Source organism: Lates calcarifer, linkage group LG6 (assembly GCF_001640805.2).
Source record: "Lates calcarifer isolate ASB-BC8 linkage group LG6, TLL_Latcal_v3, whole genome shotgun sequence".
Lineage (NCBI taxonomy): Eukaryota > Metazoa > Chordata > Actinopteri > Centropomidae > Lates > Lates calcarifer.
Window position 1 is genome coordinate 21,452,576 of NC_066838.1, and position 19,029 is coordinate 21,471,604.

The following is a 19,029-nucleotide window of genomic DNA, read 5'->3' on the forward strand; positions in this document are numbered from 1 at the left end:
TTTCCCCTGTTTAACTCTGCAGCAAAACCCCAGAGAGCCGGAGAGTTTCTCCTGAGTCTACCTCCACCTTCCCCTTGAAAGATTTCCACTGTCATCCTTTCTAAACGGCTCAGCTCGTTTAATCCTGACGGCTGACCACCGAGGATATGGGAGCGCGTTTGTTTTAATATTCCTCACTTTTATGTGCCCGAATAGATAAAAGCAAATTAGCAGATTCCATTCACACGCAGTGAGAAATTACCAGAAAATCGGCTTTAATTGGATTTCTAGGCTACAAGCAGGCGGTGAGCGGGATGGCCCGTAGCCTCTCAGCTCCACCGGCGCGCTGCATGTGGATATGAAATGACAGGCTGCAGATGGTCCTTATTTTTAAACTCCTGGAAAGTTCTCTTTTTTGGGGTCCAAGGTTATATCTGTGATCGAAAACGCATCGCAGATTTCCTGAGGAGTTGATGGTGGGTTTTCTGAAGTGATATCGTGGTGTTAAACTGCGGACATGGACGGAGCAAAGAAAGGTAGGGACTCTTTGCTGTGTCTCTAAAGTTTTGGCTGCACAGATAGCATTTCAGCAATATCCACGTTATACCCTTGCACTGGTGTTACCGGCTCATTACACTGAATAGAAATAATGGAAAATTGCAACTAGCGATGGATTAGCAGTTTTTTTTCTGAAATATCAGATAAAGATATTCTGTGTGAATGGTTAAACATTGTTTCCCCTGACAGGTAAAAGTAAAGCATACACTTTTACAATTCTTAGACAATGCACAATTGGCATCATATGCAAGACTTTCATAGTAGGACAGTCACTTTAAGCTGTTATCTTCCCATACCTTTGGCTGCTCCTTTGTAGTTTTTACATGACTGGGATAATAATAAATATACCCTCAGGCTTATTCTCTGCAGGCCGTTCTCAACAGGTGTTCACGGGCCTACTTGGGGATAGTGCTGGGCTAAGTGCCACACTGCTCCCAATAAAGAACTAGGTCACATCTGGTCTTCTAATATGAGGCCTTCAGGACAGAATACCTGTCTGCTGCTACAGCCACGAGCCAAATCCTCTCCTATCTGTGTTGGATAATGAAATGTGTGCTGATATCAGCGATGAAATAATTACATGGTGTGAGATAAGGATTGCACAGGCTTTTCTTGTTTAAGTTTAAATACATGACAGTAAAGGTGTCTACCATCTGTTAGCAAAGAACTATCCATGTCTGTTACCCCAGGTATATTAAAATAGAACAACTTGCACCTCAGTGCTCATGTAATACCCATATTTTAGATTCCACTAACTTCATTACTGTGTGTTTTTTGACAGAGGTCCCCCCTGGGGGCGATGCAGGCAAATCAGACACCCTCGGTTCCACTGGCTCGTCCAGAAAAAGGGGAGGGGGGGCCAAGAAGGCGATGCAGGCCAACAAGTCTGCCCTCAGGGCCCCTCGAGCCCTCTGCTGCCTCACCCTCAGCAACCCCATCCGCATGGCAGCACTGGCCCTGGTGGAGTGGAAATATCCTTTTGTCTGAGTTGGTTAGGGTGTTTGTGTTGGCACATGCACTGTGGTTCGTGTATGTTTATACAAACAGTCCTGCTTGTGATGCAAATGTACATTGTTAAAGTTTTAATTGTGCAGTTGTGTGCATTTTCCCGGAAGGATGCATTCACAAGGCCTTTTGTCCTTAACTGTAATCCTCAAGCCCTTTGATATTTTCATTCTACTCGCCATTTTTGCCAACTGTGTGGCCATGGGTGTTACCAAGCCATACCCAGATGATGACTCTAATGCCACCAATCACAAACTGGTGAAGTTTCAAGTGGAGAGATACAGTAAAGAGGAAGTTAACTTGTTAGGAAAACATTATATGTGAGAACACGGTGCCCTGAGGTGTTATGTGAGGATCACACAAAAGTTGAGATTATGTGGTATCACATAGAGGTGAATAATAGCCTGATTCAATCACCACATTATTATATATGGAAGAAAATATCACTGGAAGAATCGTCTTTGTTTCACCAGTGTGTTTCATGAAAACAGTTCATTCATTCCACAAGAATCCTGAATCTTTATCAGATTTCCAATGAGAACTAGACTCCTATATGATCAGCCTCTAAAGGATGCTCTACTTAGAGCATAGAATACACAGCAAAAGATAATGTCATTCACAGCATCCACACAACATGAATACAATTAAAAACATGGGTGCATGTGAATTCAATAGAAAGGAAGTGAAAAAAGGAAAATAAAAGGAAGGAAATGAAAAAAGAAAACACTGCAGATGTTCCATATCTTTCATATTTGTCTTAATTTATGTCATTGATGTTCTCATACATGCACCCATACACACTCATATTATAGTGATAAATAGATACCTCAATCAGTGAGAGGATGTGTGAGAAAAAATGAGATTGAAGGGAGATTTTATCACGCAAAGTATAAAATTCATACAGATGCTGGCACTAAGATCATTTATTCATCCATCTGCTGAAGGAGTGCCCAGTCTCTGGAAATATAACACCTTGTTGAAACTACAAAATATTTATGATCATGATATTTAAGATATTTCTACATTCCTTTCTTTCCCAGGCCTGACTCCCATTAAGACAATCTTTCCTCTCCTCAACTGACTTTCTTTCTCAGGTCCTCGGAGTCGTTTGAGGACACTGATAAACATGTGCATGATTCATGACAGAAGTGTAGGAAATGGCAGTTAAATGGTTAATGAAAAGTTGTTGCAGAAGGTAGCGGGAATTAGTAAGAAGGAATGGATGGTAATGGTATTAGAGGGAAAAAGTTGTGCTGTGACCTTAGTGAGGTGACCCTGTCAGGGATCGTGACTGACTTAAACACCAACCATCTGCCTGATCTCATGTCCCCTCTCTCTGTCTCTTTCTTTTTTCCTTGGTTTTTCTGATAATTTTTCTCTTTAAATTCCAAACTACATGATATTCAAACTAGAAATGAGTCTGTTTCTCTGTCTTAACAGCAGCTTCATATATTTACAAGAAGTCACACTGTTATTATGTTATGTCATTGCTCGAAATGATCCTCTCATAGTTTTGCAGAGAGTAAAAATTATCAAATATTTGAGTTTGATTTGAGGTGATTTTAGTTAAGAGTAGCAGGGACACACACAGAGCTACACACAGACTCACAGCAGGATAAATGTTAGTAGATCCCTTTATTGGATTTCACAGAGAAGCTAAGCTGACAGTTTAAGATTCTCCTCCTTACTGGGACATAATATCACTTAATATCATCAAATTTTGGATCAAGTTTTGGTGAATTTTACACTTTTTTGTTAATACCAGTCATCTCTCATTAAACCTCATCATGCACAGATTATTGTGGCAGCCTCAGGTAAAGTCCTAGTGACAGTGGTGGCGGTGATTAGAAGCATTAAGCTGAAGGTTACAGAAAAGGGATTCAGTGACAGGCTTAAGCTTGTGTTAGGCACTGGGTTAAGAGGTTAGAAAGCCACCACAATCAGTCCTTAATGAAAACACGTGATGTAAAGAAAGAAGCATGAAAAAGACAGTTAGTGCCACTTATTGGTATGCGTAGTCAGTGGGAATCAACAGTTTCTAAATGTCTTAATTTTTCTGTGACAATGACTTGACATTTTCTTACGTATTTATTCCTCTCAGATGCACTCACTAGCATTTAAAAAAGGTCATTCCAATTGTGCATAACCAAACCTATGTTGCTTTTTCTTCTCTTTTCTTCTCAGGAACAAGTTGAGTACGTCTTCCTTGTCATCTTCACCATTGAGACCTTCACTAAAATTCTTGCCTACGGCTTAGTGATGCACCCCAGCGCCTACATACGCAGTGGATGGAACTTGCTTGATTTTATTATCGTCATCGTCGGGTATTTTTGGTGCTTCATGATTTCCATCTCCAAGTGGTCTATCATTATTAAAAAGTAAAGTGTAACAGCTGTTTTCTGTGTCTGTGCAGGCTGTTCAGTGTGATAGCAGAGGCCATGACGGATCATAAGCCAGGAGAGGCCCATCACGCTGCAGGAAAACCTGGAGGCCTGGACGTCAAAGCACTCAGAGCGTTCAGGGTGTTGCGACCGCTTCGACTCGTATCTGGAGTGCCAAGTGCGTTTATCATTTGTAGTTTGTTCTGCATGTGTTTTCCTGTGTTTTATGCCGCACATGCACCACTGAAAAGTCTGTCTTTGTCTCATCAGGTTTACAGATTGTGTTGAACTCCATCATGAAAGCCATGGTCCCCCTTCTCCACATCGGTATGTTGGTCATGTTTGTCATCATCATCTACGCCATCATCGGCTTGGAGCTGTTCATCGGCAGGATGCACAAGACGTGCTACTCCATCAGCACAGGTCTCTGCTTTTTAAACTAAAAAAAGATAATTCCTACATTGTCCATATTTCATGGATGTGTAGACTCACTGTCTGTGTTCTGTTTATTTTCTTCCTGTTCTCTGCTCCAGGTCTGATGGTAGAGGATGATCCGTCACCTTGTGCGTTTGCCGGGAGTGGACGTTTTTGTGTCGGCAACGGGACAGAGTGCAGGGGCAAGTGGGAGGGCCCCAACGGCGGGATCACAAACTTCGACAATGTTTTCTTTGCCATGCTGACAGTTTTCCAGTGCATCACTATGGAGGGCTGGACAGATGTGCTCTACTGGGTACACAGACATATTCCTAGATCTACAGTTTATTTTTGATTCCAAATTTGAAACGGCTTAACCTCTCTGTCTCTCTACACAGATGAATGATGCCATCGGCTTTGAGATACCCTGGGTTTACTTTGTTTCTCTCGTCATCTTTGGATCGTTTTTCATTATCAATCTTGTATTGGGTGTGTTGAGCGGGTGGGTAGTCACTACACTGCAGGTCTCAACTTTTTAACACGTAACCAAATCCCTTCATTTCTCTTCTGTGTCCTAAGTTTGTGAATGTGGGTGTGTGTTTGCACAGAGAGTTCTCCAAAGAAAGAGAAAAGGCCGTGGCGCGTGGCGAGCTGCAGAAGGCGCAGGAGAGCAAACAGATGGAGGAGGACATGATTGGCTACATGGACTGGCTCATAGAGGCCGAGGATGTGGATGAAGAGGGAAACAAACGTCAGTCCAACACACATTTACTCTGACATACTGTACAGACACTCAAATCCAAGCATCAACACGTTGTAGCCTCACATTTCTGTATAATCTGACTGCATTTGTCTTAACAGGTGCTGCAATTGCAAAGAAAAAGATGATGAAGAAGTTTGGCTGGTACAAACACAGTGAAGATGGTGGAGGTATGTCAGCTGTCACTGTCTGCTATCATATTTACTTTATATGACATGTCTCTAACCGCCTGTGTTTGTCTCAACAGAGTCAGACTCTGATGATGATATAGCGTACCTCGATGACGACAACGGCTGCTGTGCTTCTCTCATGTAAGACAGCAGAGAAATAGCAACATTGTTTTGACTCACTGTTGGCACACAGGAGGAGATTAAGTCATTTTATTGATCTCTCTCACTCTCTCTCATCTTCTTGTTTTCTCAGGGCAAAGATGATGGCCAATAGCTTCTGGTAAGATTTTCAACATTACACACTGAATGTGAAATATTTATGTGATGAAGTGCACATGTTTTCAGAGAGATAGTTAAAACGTGTGAACATAATAACACAAAAAGTCAACTATTGAAAAATTGAAAATAATGTTTGCTGGGCGGCAGAGTGGTGCAGTAGTTAGCACTGAGCTGTTAGATGTAATTAAAATAATATGATGAAATACTCATCCAAACTCTTTCCTAGTTTTATCAACATTCAGGTCTACTGTATATCCCAAACATTAATGATTCCCATGAGACACTGAGTGTGTTGTTTTTTGTCTTTTTAAATGTATATGAGACACAAACCTACACCTGGACAAACAAAACAGTATTTGTCATGAATTCTCTCTTAACTCAAAATGCCACGTCCTCTCTTTCTTTAGTGACCAGTTGTGCCAGCTGAATCATACCTTCAGGAAAAACTGCCGTGTGGCTGTTAAGACCACAAACTTCTACTGGCTGGTGCTCCTGCTGGTGTTTCTCAACACAGTGGCCAGTGCCTCTGAGCATTACGGCCAGCCAAAGTGGCTGACAGAGATGCAAGGTAAGAGCACAGCTGACCCTCTGGATTCAGCAGAAATCATGGGAGAAAAATAAAAAGATGACTCCACCTCTTCTCCCCTTTGTCCCACAGAGCGAGCCAACAAGATCCTGCTGCTGCTGTTCACCCTGGAGATGTTGATGAAGATGTACGCCTTTGGTCTGCAGATCTATTTCATGGCGCTGTTCAACCGCTTTGATTGCTTCGTGGTGTGCGGCGGCATCCTCGAGACGCTGCTCGTAGAGATGGACGTCATCCCGCCCATCGGCATCTCTGTGCTGCGTTGCATCCGACTGCTCAGGATATTTAAGATGACGCGGTAATTGATAACAGAGCTTAAGTATGACAACTGCCATTTTTTAGGGCTTGTGATCAGTATTTCCTGTAGTGTATCCATGCTCTCTTGTTGTTTTCCAGGCACTGGGCTGCCTTGTCTGACTTGGTCAACTCGCTGCTGAACTCCATGAAAGCTATCTGCTCCCTTCTGCTCCTGCTCTTCCTCTTCCTCATCATCTTCGCCTTGCTGGGCATGCAGTTGTTTGGAGGCAAATTCAACTTTGATGAGACACAGATGAAGAGAAGTACCTTTGACTCTTTCCCTCAGGCTCTGCTCACTTGTTTCCAGGTGATTGATCTCTCCATGATATCTCACATGCTACTATCGTAACTTCTATTTATCAGCAGTACTTCATATTGCTGTGAATCATAACCCCCTCACTCTGTCTGTCGGTCTTTGCAGATACTCACTGGAGAGGACTGGAACGCTGTGATGTATGACGGCATCATGGCCTACGGAGGGCCCATCTTCCCTAACATGGTGGTGTGCATTTACTTTGTCATCCTCTTCGTCTGCGGTAACTGTATCCTTTTCCAAGAAGTCAATCAACAGATCAGCAGTGTTTGTAAACGTATTTCTGATCCAACTGCGGACTGATCATTAATTCCCAATGGAACAAATCTGACTCCTTAATTCTGTGATCAGACATCCTGCTCAATGTCTTCTTGGCTATCGCTGTGGACAACTTGGCAGGAGGTGGTGGGAAGAAAAAAGTCGAGTAAGTCTGACATAAGAAAAGGTGGTATTACATGCATTTATCACTAACTGATCAGTATATTAGGTGCATGCAAAAATGATATTTTTAGCTTAACAGCAGCTTCCTGGTGTTTGTTTTCTCAGAGAGAAAAAGGAAGAGGAGGAAGAATGGGACGAGGATGAAGAGAAAGAAGATGAAGATGCAGGGGTAGATAATGTTTTAATATGTTTCTGCCCCTTTTATGAAAAGCAAACCAAACTTACAGGAGCTGATCTTGTGTTGTGTTTGTAGAACGACGAGGACGACTGGCAGGAAAACGAAGAGCTGAGGGCCATCGAGGGACTAGAGGGTGAGTGTGATGGACGTCACACCCTGCTGGAGATTAAGATGTGAACTGTCTCTTATACCTTTTTTGTTTGCTCTTTATTTTATTGTAGGGGTCGCTCCATTAAAACCAGAGTTCTCAGGGCCTAAAGAGAAGATTGTACCAATCCCTGACGGAAGTTCCTTCTTCATTCTTGGAAAGAAAAACTGGTAATCTGAGAATATATATTTGCCAAATTAACCCAATTCTACTAAAATTCTATACTTTAACTTCCAACTCATTCAGCATTAAGTTGTGTGATATGCATTTAACACCAACACATTATTTAAATTCCCCACTTTCTTCCAATTCCCAGTTTGCGAGTCGCCTGCCACAACCTCATCCATCACCCCTACTTCACCAACTTCATCCTCATCTTCATCATCCTCAGTAGTATTTCCCTGGCTGCTGAGGATCCAATCAAATCCCACTCATTCAGGAACATCGTAAGACCAACCACATTAGAGTTTCATCTGCATTTCTTCCTTCATGCCCACCTGCGCATAATTACCTTAATGACAAGAAAGATTCAGACTCATGATAATTTCTGTTTATTTCTCTCAGGTGCTCGGTTATGCTGATTATGTGTTCACATCAGTTTTCACAGTGGAGATCATACTAAAGGTAATGGTGTAATTTGAGAGTGTAAATGGTCATTCCTTCATCAGACACAAGTTTCTGACTCCAGCTCCTCACCCACGTCTAGATGACAGTCTACGGAGCTTTCCTGCACACCGGCTCCTTCTGTAGAAACGCCTTCAACCTCCTGGACCTGTTGGTCGTCAGCGTGTCGCTCACATCCTTCTTTCTGCAGTGAGTAGATAACTGTCCAACGCAAACTGAACAGCTCAGACAGAAAAATCGATGGGAGTCACTGTTGTGTAACTGTAACCTGTGGAAGCGTAGATGTCTCATTAAAGTGTTGAGGCTAGCACTTTTTAGGGTTCAGCAAAAGACAGTTATTTGATTTTCTTAGTGTAGATTCATATTTGTTCAGTTTCCCAGTGAGCCCTGCTCTCATTTTTACAAATGATTATTTACTTATTTTTGTTATCCCTGTTGCTCCCAGTTCAAGTGCAATCTCTGTGGTGAAGATTCTTCGAGTGTTGCGTGTGCTCAGGCCTCTTCGAGCCATTAACAGAGCCAAGGGGCTGAAGGTAAATGCTTTTGTTTATCTTTCATTTTTTTTATATTAAAATTACATATTAGGGAAGGTAGCATTTATTTCAGGAATATTGTGTCTCACAGTGTATATCTGGTATTCGTTGAGTAGATATAAAGTTACTGTTTAAAGCTAACATATGGGCTTCACTGTGTGTACCTTCACAGAATGTGGTGCAGTGTGTGTTCGTGGCGATCCGCACCATCGGTAACATCTTGATTGTCACGACACTCCTTCAGTTCATGTTTGCATGTATTGGAGTGCAGCTCTTCAAGGTACATGCTCATGCTTTCAACTGTGTGATTTCTATCTCCTCTTTCTGTTACTCATGGAAAAAAAGAAAATGGCTCCTTCCTGTTTCATGTTCACAGGGCAGATTCTACAGCTGCACAGATGAAGCCAAACACACTCCAGAGGAGTGCAAGTCAGTTTTGTTTTATCATTTTTCTACACAATATAAAGCAGCTGATGATGTTTAAACATGCTGTGTATGTCATAAAATGTGTGTGTGTCTGTTTGTGTTTGATTTTAGGGGAACGTTTGTGGTCTATAAAGACGGAGACACGAACCACCCCATGGTGAGAGAGAGGATTTGGGAAAACAGTGACTTCAACTTTGACAATGTGCTGATGGGCATGCTGGCTCTATTCACTGTGTCAACATTTGAAGGCTGGCCTCAGTGAGTAGCAGCTTTACACTAGCTTTAGCTTTTATTTTAAAAGATCAGAGAAGAGTGGTGTAATTTTGGAAAAGAAAAACGCTTGACCAGGAAATATTTCCTCCCTTTTTTTTTTTTTTTAAAGGCTCCTCTACCGAGCTGTGGATGCTAATGCCATAAACCGAGGGCCCATCTACAACTACCGTGTAGAAATCTCCATCTTTTTCATCATCTACATCATCATCATCGCCTTCTTCATGATGAACATCTTTGTGGGTTTTGTTATCATCACATTTCGAGAACAAGGAGAGGCCGAGTTTAAAAACTGTGAACTCAACAAAAACCAGGTAAGTTATTTTACAAAACCTTGATTGCTAATTTTAGTTTAGTGTTTGTTTCAAAGTGAATAACGTTCCACTCTCTTCTTCTCACTTCGTCCAGCGACAGTGTGTGTACTACGCACTGAAAGCTCAACCTATAAAGATTTACATTCCCAAAAACCCGTCCCAGCTCAAGTTCTGGAAAATAATCAACTCCAGCCAGTTTGAATACGTCATGTTTGTGCTGATTCTGGGGAACACCCTCACTCTGGCTGTTCAGGTACCATCTCACTCAAATTACTCAAAGAATATAAAGAAAATTAAAACAGTTTCAGTCCCCTGATGTGAAGTTTTGTTTCTCTCTCAGCATTACGAGCAATCTAAACTCTTCACCTCTATCATGGACATCCTCAACATGATCTTCACTGTGGTTTTCACTATAGAGATGATCATCAAGTTACTGGCTCTGCGGGCTCATGTGAGGCTTTTTTACCCCCCAAACTTACACTCGCAACAACTGTCACCACAGGTTTTTTTTTTTTTTCTGTTAACTCTCATTTTGCTTATTTCTTCTTATTCAGCATTATTTCATCGATCCCTGGAATTCATTTGATGCTTTGATTGTCGTGGGGAGTGTGTTGGACATCGCAGTTTCCGAGTTTAGCGTAAGTTTGTTCACATTTGGATTTGGCCTGGTAGTGTGGATGTGACCTTAAAACAGTACTACAGAAAATATAATTGAAAGGCTAAGTGCCATTGGCTTTAGAAGTTAATTTGCTTCTTGTTCATTGAGATGGGTTCTTGACAGATGTTTTACTATAATAATTAAACCATTTGTGGCTGATCCTGATGGCTTTTTAATCTCTTTCCTCCTGCATGCTGCCGGTGCTTGTTGTTTAATTGCCTGAAATATTGATCCAGGGAGGAGGCGGCCACGGTGAGGTGAGAGCCAAACACAGCCACTGTAGCTTTACAACCACAACCGCTTCATGACAGGTACAAGCAGTGTAATGTGTATTTATTTGCCTGTTTTTGTCTCAATACATTTTCTATCAAGGGTGGTGGGAAAGGAGAAAGTGGAAAAGTGTCCATCACATTCTTCCGATTGTTCCGAGTCTTGAGGTTGGTTAAACTGCTCAGCAAAGGAGAGGGTATTCGAACTCTTCTCTGGACTTTTGTCAAGTCCCTCCAGGTCAGTGCAGCGCAGAGCAAAGGATTCACACAAGGCCAAAATAATCAAATAAAAGAGCGATTTCAGGATGTTGTCATGAATCATGTTCTTGACTTTCATCTGCTCAGGCCCTGCCTTATGTTGGTCTACTCATCGCCATGATCTTCTTCATCTATGCTGTGATCGGCATGCAGGTGAGTGATCCAGGGTTATCTTGTCAAATCAGGACTTTTAAATGGTTTCATTTTCACTACTTGAAATTAATCACTTACCAACGAAACAGTATAAAGCAACAAGACAGTCTGCCTCCAGTTCACTAAATTGTTATCAGTCAGTATTGATCCTCTGGTATGTCTCTCACTGAGTGCACTGTTCTCCTCGTAGACGTTTGGGAAAGTGGCCGTTGATGACAACACACATATAAACAGAAACTGCAACTTCCAGACTTTCTTCATGGCTGTTCTGGTGCTTTTCAGGTGAGACATTTTATCCAGAAACCATCTTATGATCTTAGGGGAATGGCTGATGGCTACAGCACTCTTTGCCCTATTAATAGAAGAAAATCTAACAATTTTAAACCAGATTTATCTCAATAATCAAAATAAGAATCATCAGTAATGCCTGATAATAGTAGATTGTAATTCTTCAGAGGAAATCCAAATAATTTCCCTCTGCTCCTTTTAAACTTTTGAAGATCTTAATAATCTAAGCTAACAAATGACAGCGCTGCTCTGTCTCTGTGTCCTTGTAGGTGTGCCACTGGAGAGCAGTGGCAGGAGATCATGTTGGCAGCTCTCCCCGGCAGACGCTGTGACCCAGAAGCCGACACTGAACCCGGAGAAGAGTTCTCCTGCGGTAGCAACTTGTCCTACATCTACTTCATCAGCTTCTTCATGCTCTGTGCTTACCTGGTGAGCGAAGCCAAGGAGGATTAAAGATCACATTGATTTGTTTTTTAATCTCTCCACTCTCAGATCATTTGTAGTAAAACGCTTTGCCCGCTTTGATATAACTTAATACAGCCTGCTGACTACAAATTAAATTTAGGTGTAATTAATTCAGACTTGTGTTTTACAGACTATAAAGTCAAGTGGGATAGAAGTCAGATGAAAGTAGAGCGGATAGTATTACAACAGCAGTGTAGTAGCAGTTTTAAAAGCTTACCCTGTCTTCTCCAATTTCCTGCTCTTCAGAGAACTCCCACATCTGTGGATTTTGTTAATCCAGACAGCAGACCCAAATCACAAAATCCTGATTTAACAGGGTGAAAATATTTTAGTAACATTTCAGTGACCTCAGTACTATTTTAAGACATTAAACTGGTTAAATCAAGGTGACTTTAGACATGGAAATTGGGCGAGAAAGGAACATGGTGTGGTCTGAAGTTTAGATCTGTAGTGCATGTAGTGAGAAATACTGCAGAATGCAGTTAAAACAAACCAAAATTATATGATTTCCACATTTTTAAAACCTAAAAGACATCCCAGTTTAAACCCCTTTGCCCCTGTACCTCATACATTTGACACGCTCCATGAAAATTAAATGTCAGTCTGAGACCAATGTGGACATTTAATCTCCTTGTTGGTTAGACCATTTTCTCAGTCTAAGCTGTTTTCATGATTTACAACCCCAGATTCCAGATTCATGTTTAGCTCTTCTCTTTCTTGCATTCCTTCTATGGTTTCTTCTCCTGTGGACAGCTGACATCCATCAGTCTGTGTGTGGTCTTCGACCTTTAGCAAAAACCCACAGAGACCACTCTGGGCTGCTAAAAGTAGAAGTGGACCTCTGACTCCTGCTGGGGTTCACCATATCAGAACTGGATGGACTGACGTGCAAATAGTCACTAACTGAAAAACTGAAAAAATGGTTCAATAAACAACAACACCCTGATGGAAAATGATAACTTTAAAAACTAGACTCTATTCAGACTACTTTTATAGAAATGTATTTTTATAAATATAAATTTAACATATATAAATTTCCTTCAAAACACCTATTATACCTTAATTTTCCCTAATACAGTATGTTAACCCATAGATTTCTTTAAGGTTATATTATTATGATCAACCATTACTAACTGTTATATAAAGTTGTTTTAAAAGGGTCTTTGTGAGTGAACTTTAAAAAATTCACACTTTTAAATGACTGCACTTAAAGGAGCTATTTGTGAGTCATTAGTCTAGAGGAAACATGGCAAGTTCAGCTTCAAACTTCCTTTACTCACCAAGAGCTGTCTCCAGCAGTGAAAACCAACACCAGTGTTTTGCTTGTAGTTCTGTCTCCTAACCAAGCTAGCCCCAGCTGGTTAGCACGCCCCACTTCATAATGGCAACTCACTGTAGCATCCAGACTGCCATGAAGAAGTAGCTGCTCAGAGGGCGTACTCTGGCCTCTTGTATTGTAAACACAATGATGGCTGAAACTCTTGGCAAGTGACCATCACCACTACCTGCTACTGGCAAGAAACCACGCTCAGTGGCAGAGAAAACTTACACATAACTCCTTTGAGTCAGTTATCAAATCTTACTTTAAATGTGATGTGTTGGTCACAAACACGCTAATAGCTGTCATGTTTCTGTCCCCCTCTCTGTCAGATCATCAACTTGTTTATTGCCGTCATCATGGACAACTTTGAATACCTCACTCGAGACTGGACTGTGCTTGGTACTCATCACCTGGATGAGTTTAAGAGAGTCTGGTCTGACTACGATCCAGAGGCCACGTAAGACTCATTCCTCATTCCTCTTTCATCCTCTGCTGCCTTTGCTGAGCTCCTCTGTCTTTGTTCCCTCTCGCTGTTCAGAATCACTTGCAGGTGCAAAGCTATTGGAAATCAGCGTGTATGAAAAAGGCACGGTGCAGCGATCTGCAGACATTGCTCCTCTCAATTATCCTCATCCTTACTTTTATCTCTCAGTAAATATCTGTTCATCTGCTTCTTGCAGCGGCCGTATAAAGCACATTGATGTCGTCACCATGCTGCGAAGGATTCAGCCACCTCTTGGTTTTGGAAAACTGTGTCCTCATCGTGTTGCTTGCAAGGTAAGTCAACACACATTCAGCTTTTCACATTAGGTTTTAGGAACAGGAATAGATAGAGCTCACTCCCTCTGCTCCATGTTGTCCCCTCAGAGACTTGTTGCTATGAACGTCCCACTGCACCCAGATGGGACGGTCACCTTCAATGCTACTCTGTTTGCTCTTGTGCGAACCTCACTCAAGATCAAGACTGAAGGTTAGACCTCCAAAACATACAAACACTTGCTGTACTTGTATGAGCTGAGTGTAGTGCTGTGTAGTGCAGTGCTGCTTTCCTTAAAGGATTTGTTGTTCCCCTTCAGGCCCCATTGACCAGCAGAATGAAGAGCTGAAGCTTATTATTAAGAAGCTCTGGAAGCGCACTAAGCCCAAGCTCATCGACGAAGTCATTCCTCCCCCTAGAGGTACATCAAATAATTACATAGCTGCCAGCCATGATGAAAAAAAAAGAAAACAGAAATCACTCCAAATATTAAATGAGGCTTTTGCCAGTAGTGGCACCTATTTCTTGTGAAAGTTAAATGCCTGCATTGAAAAATAATTGTAAGTATTCCCGAATACATGTCATGAATACATGAATACATACATATGTCTTAAACAGATTTAAGACATATATGAGTCTCATCCTCCAGAGAGATGTCTGTATTACTGGAATTTGTTCAGTTGCTCTTTCCCTCCAACTCCTAACACACCAGTCAGTTTTCCATGTATGTCTCTTTTTTTTCTTTCTCAGGTGACGAGGTGACTTGTGGGAAGTTTTATGCCAGTTTCTTGATCCAGGACTATTTTAAAAAGTTCCGTAAGAGAAAGGAGAGGGAGAGGAAATCCAAAAAGAAGGACAAGGCGGCTTCTCTTCAGGTGACTTTGTGCTTTTTATTTAAAGGATTGATTCCAGATATGTTTTATGACGTAGAGAAATTACCCTTCTTTGAGTGATAATTTGGATGTGATGTTTTTTCCCACAAAAAAAGCTCAAATAATTAGTGAAATGTAAAGTTTTATGTGCATCTTCTCCTTCCCCTCATTGAAAAACCCACCATCAGGGAATATGCAAATATTTCTCATTTCAAAAGTCCTAGACGAACAGATGTCTCGTACTCACTAAAAGTCTATTCTCGGTATGTGTGTGCACTGGAGGTCTTAAGTTTCCACATCACACTTGTGTAAGTTCCAGAAACTTCCCCAGTTTAGCAGATGAATGTGAAAACAGCCTTCTAGTGTCAAACTTTACACATACATGTTTCTGCACAGTGATGCTTAGGCAGTAAAATTCATTTAAAAGTGGAGGTGGAACCTTAACTTTGTTTTATGGATATGTGGTAAACAATCATTATTAACATGTATTTATTCTTAGCAAGGGCTGCGGACGCTGCAGGACCTGGCTCCAGAGATGCGCCTGGCGATGGCCTGTGACCTGGAAGAAGAGGAAGGTGCGGACGGAGAGATGACAGGTGATGAGATATTCGACAGCGATGCTGGAACCTCAGCAAACACCACGCCGCGCAGCACGCCGATGCCACCCATAGACATGCTAGTGGAGCAGACGACCGTTATAGTCGAACCAGAGCCCAAGGTAGCCAATGGGGGCGTGATTACAGAGCAAGTGACGGGCCTACAGGAGCACGAGAGACCAGGATCAGAGCTGGCAGGTGTCAGCGTTGTAACAGAGCAGCCTCTGAGATCTGAGCCCCTGCCCGTCAGGTGTGTTTCTCTTGTTGCATTATATTTAAATTCCCACATTGTTACTGTCATAATGAGGTGTTTCCTAACTTGTCTGTTCTCTACAAATAGGGTGGACTCCATCAGTGAGTTGCCTCCTCCTCCCCCGGAGATATTAGTCGAAGGAGAGGTTGTAGCTGAAGCGCCAGTTGTGGCAGCTACAACCGGAGCAGCTGAGCAGGTTTATAACAGTGAAGGCGATGCTGCAAGTCTGGCATCAGTAGACAGGTAAGAAGCAAGTCATGCTGATAGTTAGATGAGAAGATCAATATCGCTTTAATGTCTTTCCGTGAAGTATGAAACTTGTGTGGGGGGATGGTTAGCTTAGCTTAGCATAAAGATTATAAACAGAAGGAAAAAGTTTGTCTTTCTCTGTCGTGGCTTCACAGAGGGTTATATGTGAGACTACGTCTTACCCTAAAGTTACTTAAAGTAAAACATTAACTCATGCTGAAAATCTTGATGTGGATTTTACAGGTATGTGTATCCAGAAGCTGTTTCTCCTGTACCAACTGAGAGCGGCTACAACGGACAGAGCCTGGAAAGAGCCAGCAGCATTGGGGAGATACCCTACGATACTCATGATGCGAATGGCTTCATTAGCAACGGTTACAATAGCACCAACATGAATGGAGGAAGCGCTGCTACGAGCCCCACCCCCTATGCTACAAATGAATATAACGGGAATGGATACACAGGCTACAACGAGAACGGCAGCATCATCAGCAACAATGGTAATGGAAGCACAGTGAACGGCTGCATTGAAAATGGCAGCTCAGTGAGTTACACTGGGAATGGCTACAATGGAAATGACAGCGGCGCACAGTTTGTCAGGAGGCGGTTACTTCCTGCCATACCAAAAGGTGAGAAACTGTAGCAAACTGTTGAGAGTTTCGAGGACGTGGGTGTTTACTAGGCACGATGCTGGTGGTTGCATTATGGGATATGTAGGATCTAGAGTTCTGGAGCTGGACCCACGTTAGGACCTAAAAGTCTCCACTTCTGCTGCTTCAATTTTGACCATTGTTTTTAAAATATGACTTTATGATACATGATACATGCATGACATCGAAGTCAGACTTTCACTGCTAATGCTAACTCCCTCCACACAGGGTTACAGTCACTCATCCTGACCCATTTCCTCACACTTCCTCCTTATTGTTTCAGGTCGTAAACCTGCCTTTAACTTCGAGTGTCTGAAGCCTCAGAGCAGTGTGGACGACCTCCCCATCCCAGGAAACTACTGCAGGAGCACATCCCCATCCAGAGCCCGCCTACAGGTAAAACCACGGCACATATTCTCTTCTGAACTGTTCAGCCATGGAGAGTTTCTTCGCCTGGTTTCATTGGTCTTCTCCTGCTCTCAGACCCAGCACAGCCTGGACTCCCGGCCCAGCAGCGTGTCCTCGATGTCGTCCGCCTCCTGGGCAAACAATACAGCAGCTGGCACCACTCCCGTTCCAGGAATAATCGCCCCCTCCGGGCGCAGGGGCAAGCTCATCTACACTCCTATGATCCTGGTGGACGACGCCACCAGCACCAGCCAGCCGCTGTGGAGCGACAGCTCTGCCAGCCTCCCTGCAGGAAGCCGTCCTGGCTGGTACCCCGGTCAGACAAGGACCTTCACCAGCATGAGGATGCCTCCAGTCAACCAGGGCTATGTAGACAAAGGCAGTGCAGACAGTCTGGTTGAGTCGGTGAGTAATCATGGAGCAGGTGATTTTTTTTTGAATGAGAAACCTATTGCTATTTTAAATTACTTTGAGCCACCTGGGAGTTTGCTTTAGTGACCTTTTAAAAGTTCAAATCAATATTTTCCCACATATATTTGCTCATATTTAACAACTATATCAAAGGGTAGGTTCACAAATGTTCTGTCCTTCTCAAAACAGTTAAATTCAAACTAAAACTCTATAACTTTGTAAGATATTCACTCGAAAAAAACATTTCTGCACAGGACTGTAGATTTTGTTCCCCATCACTTACAATGGAAGCTCATCAGAAAAGCCTCCTTTAACCGTTTAATTGCTCAATTCTTTTCAGAGTGTAGTACAATGCCTTTTCATTCTCTGAAGTGCACTGCAAAGTCCATTTGCTGCTGCTGCACTGTTTAATGATGATAAAAGAGATAAAGAATAAAGTGACCATGCAGCATTTCAATTTGGCTAAGTGACTCTTTCAGATGATCAGATTTCCTGTGCAGAGCTGAAATCATAATCCATCTTACATCTTTGTTCCTTCGCCCTTTTTTTTTCTGCCAATGTCAGATCCTGATCTCAGAGGGTCTCGGCGTCTACGCCAGGGACCCGAAGTTTGTGAACTTTGCCAAGCGGGAGATCGCTGAAGCCTGTCACATGAGCCTGGACGAAATGGAGAGCGCCGCCGCCGACCTGATAGCTCGCGGGGCCAGTCAGTCGATTTCTCGCTTTGAGGACCAACTGGCCGATGAAATGAACTGTGTGATTTCTTACTGAGATCAGCAAAACCGAAATAACTGGAGGAAAAAGTGAGGCATGAAATGTGTAAAAAAAAAAAAGAAGAAAAAAAAAAGAGTGAAGTCTTGTATGTGGTGTGTGTTTATATAAGAAATGATGTGATGGGATACAAACAGAACATCGTTTTTTTTTCTACTTTGTTGTCCTGAGTGTACAATATGCTTTTGTTTGTGAATGCCAAACACACATGCACTTATTTGAAGAACATGTCAGTACATGGCAGGACTCAACCAGGTTTCCTGTGAACACTATGACTGCAGTGTTTTGCAGAAAAGCCTCCTCAAAACAGTGGCTCTTAGAATCATGACATTTTGCATTGTATTTTGTACTGTACTTGAATTGTTGTCACTTTATACAAGCGTGTGTTCAGTTGCAATCATGGCGCATAGACTGTACAATTAGAATATGTTAAACTCTTAGATCAATGAAACCTTAATACTCTCACCGATGATGAGATCCAGGTCGTGAGAGCCCCACAGTGTTATTATTTTAGAGAAATATTTAAATATATTGAATATCCTCTAAGATGAAGCATAAAAACTCATAGCAAAAATGTACAAATCTATTTTCTTTCCATTGTGCAAATAAAATAAATTAATGTTTTATTATTTTTGTTACAGTTTTTATTTTTGAGTAGTAGGGTAACAGCAGTGTACTTTATGCGAGAGGGTTTTTTTTCACAGCAGTGCTATAATGGATGTTGAAAACCACAGTGAAATACAAAAGAGTGAATTATATAATCAGCCATTAATGGACAGGCAGATGGACAACATCTGGGTTTCGCCTTTTCTTTTAGAGATAAAGAAGCATGCAAAACATTACACTATGGTTGTCTGTTGTTCAGTGACACATCACACACTGTACTCATGTTTTATACTGTTTTGCATGGATCTGATGGAGATAACCTGAGCTCTCCCTCTGCCTTCCCTCTACTTGTTAATGTGCAGAATAAG

The 19,029-nt window shown here is 42.1% G+C and overlaps 1 protein-coding gene across 1 annotated transcript; it reads left to right on the top strand.

The window, feature by feature from the left end:
• The first annotated feature begins 1,665 nt into the window (after nucleotides 1-1,665).
• On the top strand, nucleotides 1,666-18,681 carry cacna1fa (calcium channel, voltage-dependent, L type, alpha 1F subunit a). The gene is made up of 45 exons (XM_018674526.2): nucleotides 1,666-1,800; nucleotides 3,727-3,866; nucleotides 3,956-4,101; nucleotides 4,194-4,346; nucleotides 4,457-4,653; nucleotides 4,736-4,839; nucleotides 4,946-5,088; nucleotides 5,199-5,267; nucleotides 5,345-5,408; nucleotides 5,521-5,547; nucleotides 5,954-6,114; nucleotides 6,205-6,430; nucleotides 6,529-6,736; nucleotides 6,851-6,971; nucleotides 7,094-7,166; nucleotides 7,289-7,352; nucleotides 7,437-7,494; nucleotides 7,583-7,679; nucleotides 7,826-7,955; nucleotides 8,074-8,133; nucleotides 8,216-8,322; nucleotides 8,579-8,666; nucleotides 8,839-8,946; nucleotides 9,043-9,095; nucleotides 9,204-9,350; nucleotides 9,475-9,676; nucleotides 9,771-9,929; nucleotides 10,017-10,127; nucleotides 10,231-10,314; nucleotides 10,571-10,591; nucleotides 10,707-10,841; nucleotides 10,949-11,014; nucleotides 11,205-11,296; nucleotides 11,572-11,731; nucleotides 13,418-13,545; nucleotides 13,769-13,865; nucleotides 13,956-14,058; nucleotides 14,165-14,266; nucleotides 14,596-14,720; nucleotides 15,217-15,563; nucleotides 15,654-15,809; nucleotides 16,059-16,444; nucleotides 16,749-16,861; nucleotides 16,949-17,278; nucleotides 17,849-18,681. Exons 1-45 carry the CDS (start codon nucleotides 1,744-1,746, stop codon nucleotides 18,053-18,055), a joined length of 5,925 nt encoding a protein of 1,974 aa, XP_018530042.2. The 5' UTR covers nucleotides 1,666-1,743; the 3' UTR covers nucleotides 18,056-18,681.
• Nucleotides 18,682-19,029: the final 348 nt, after the last annotated feature.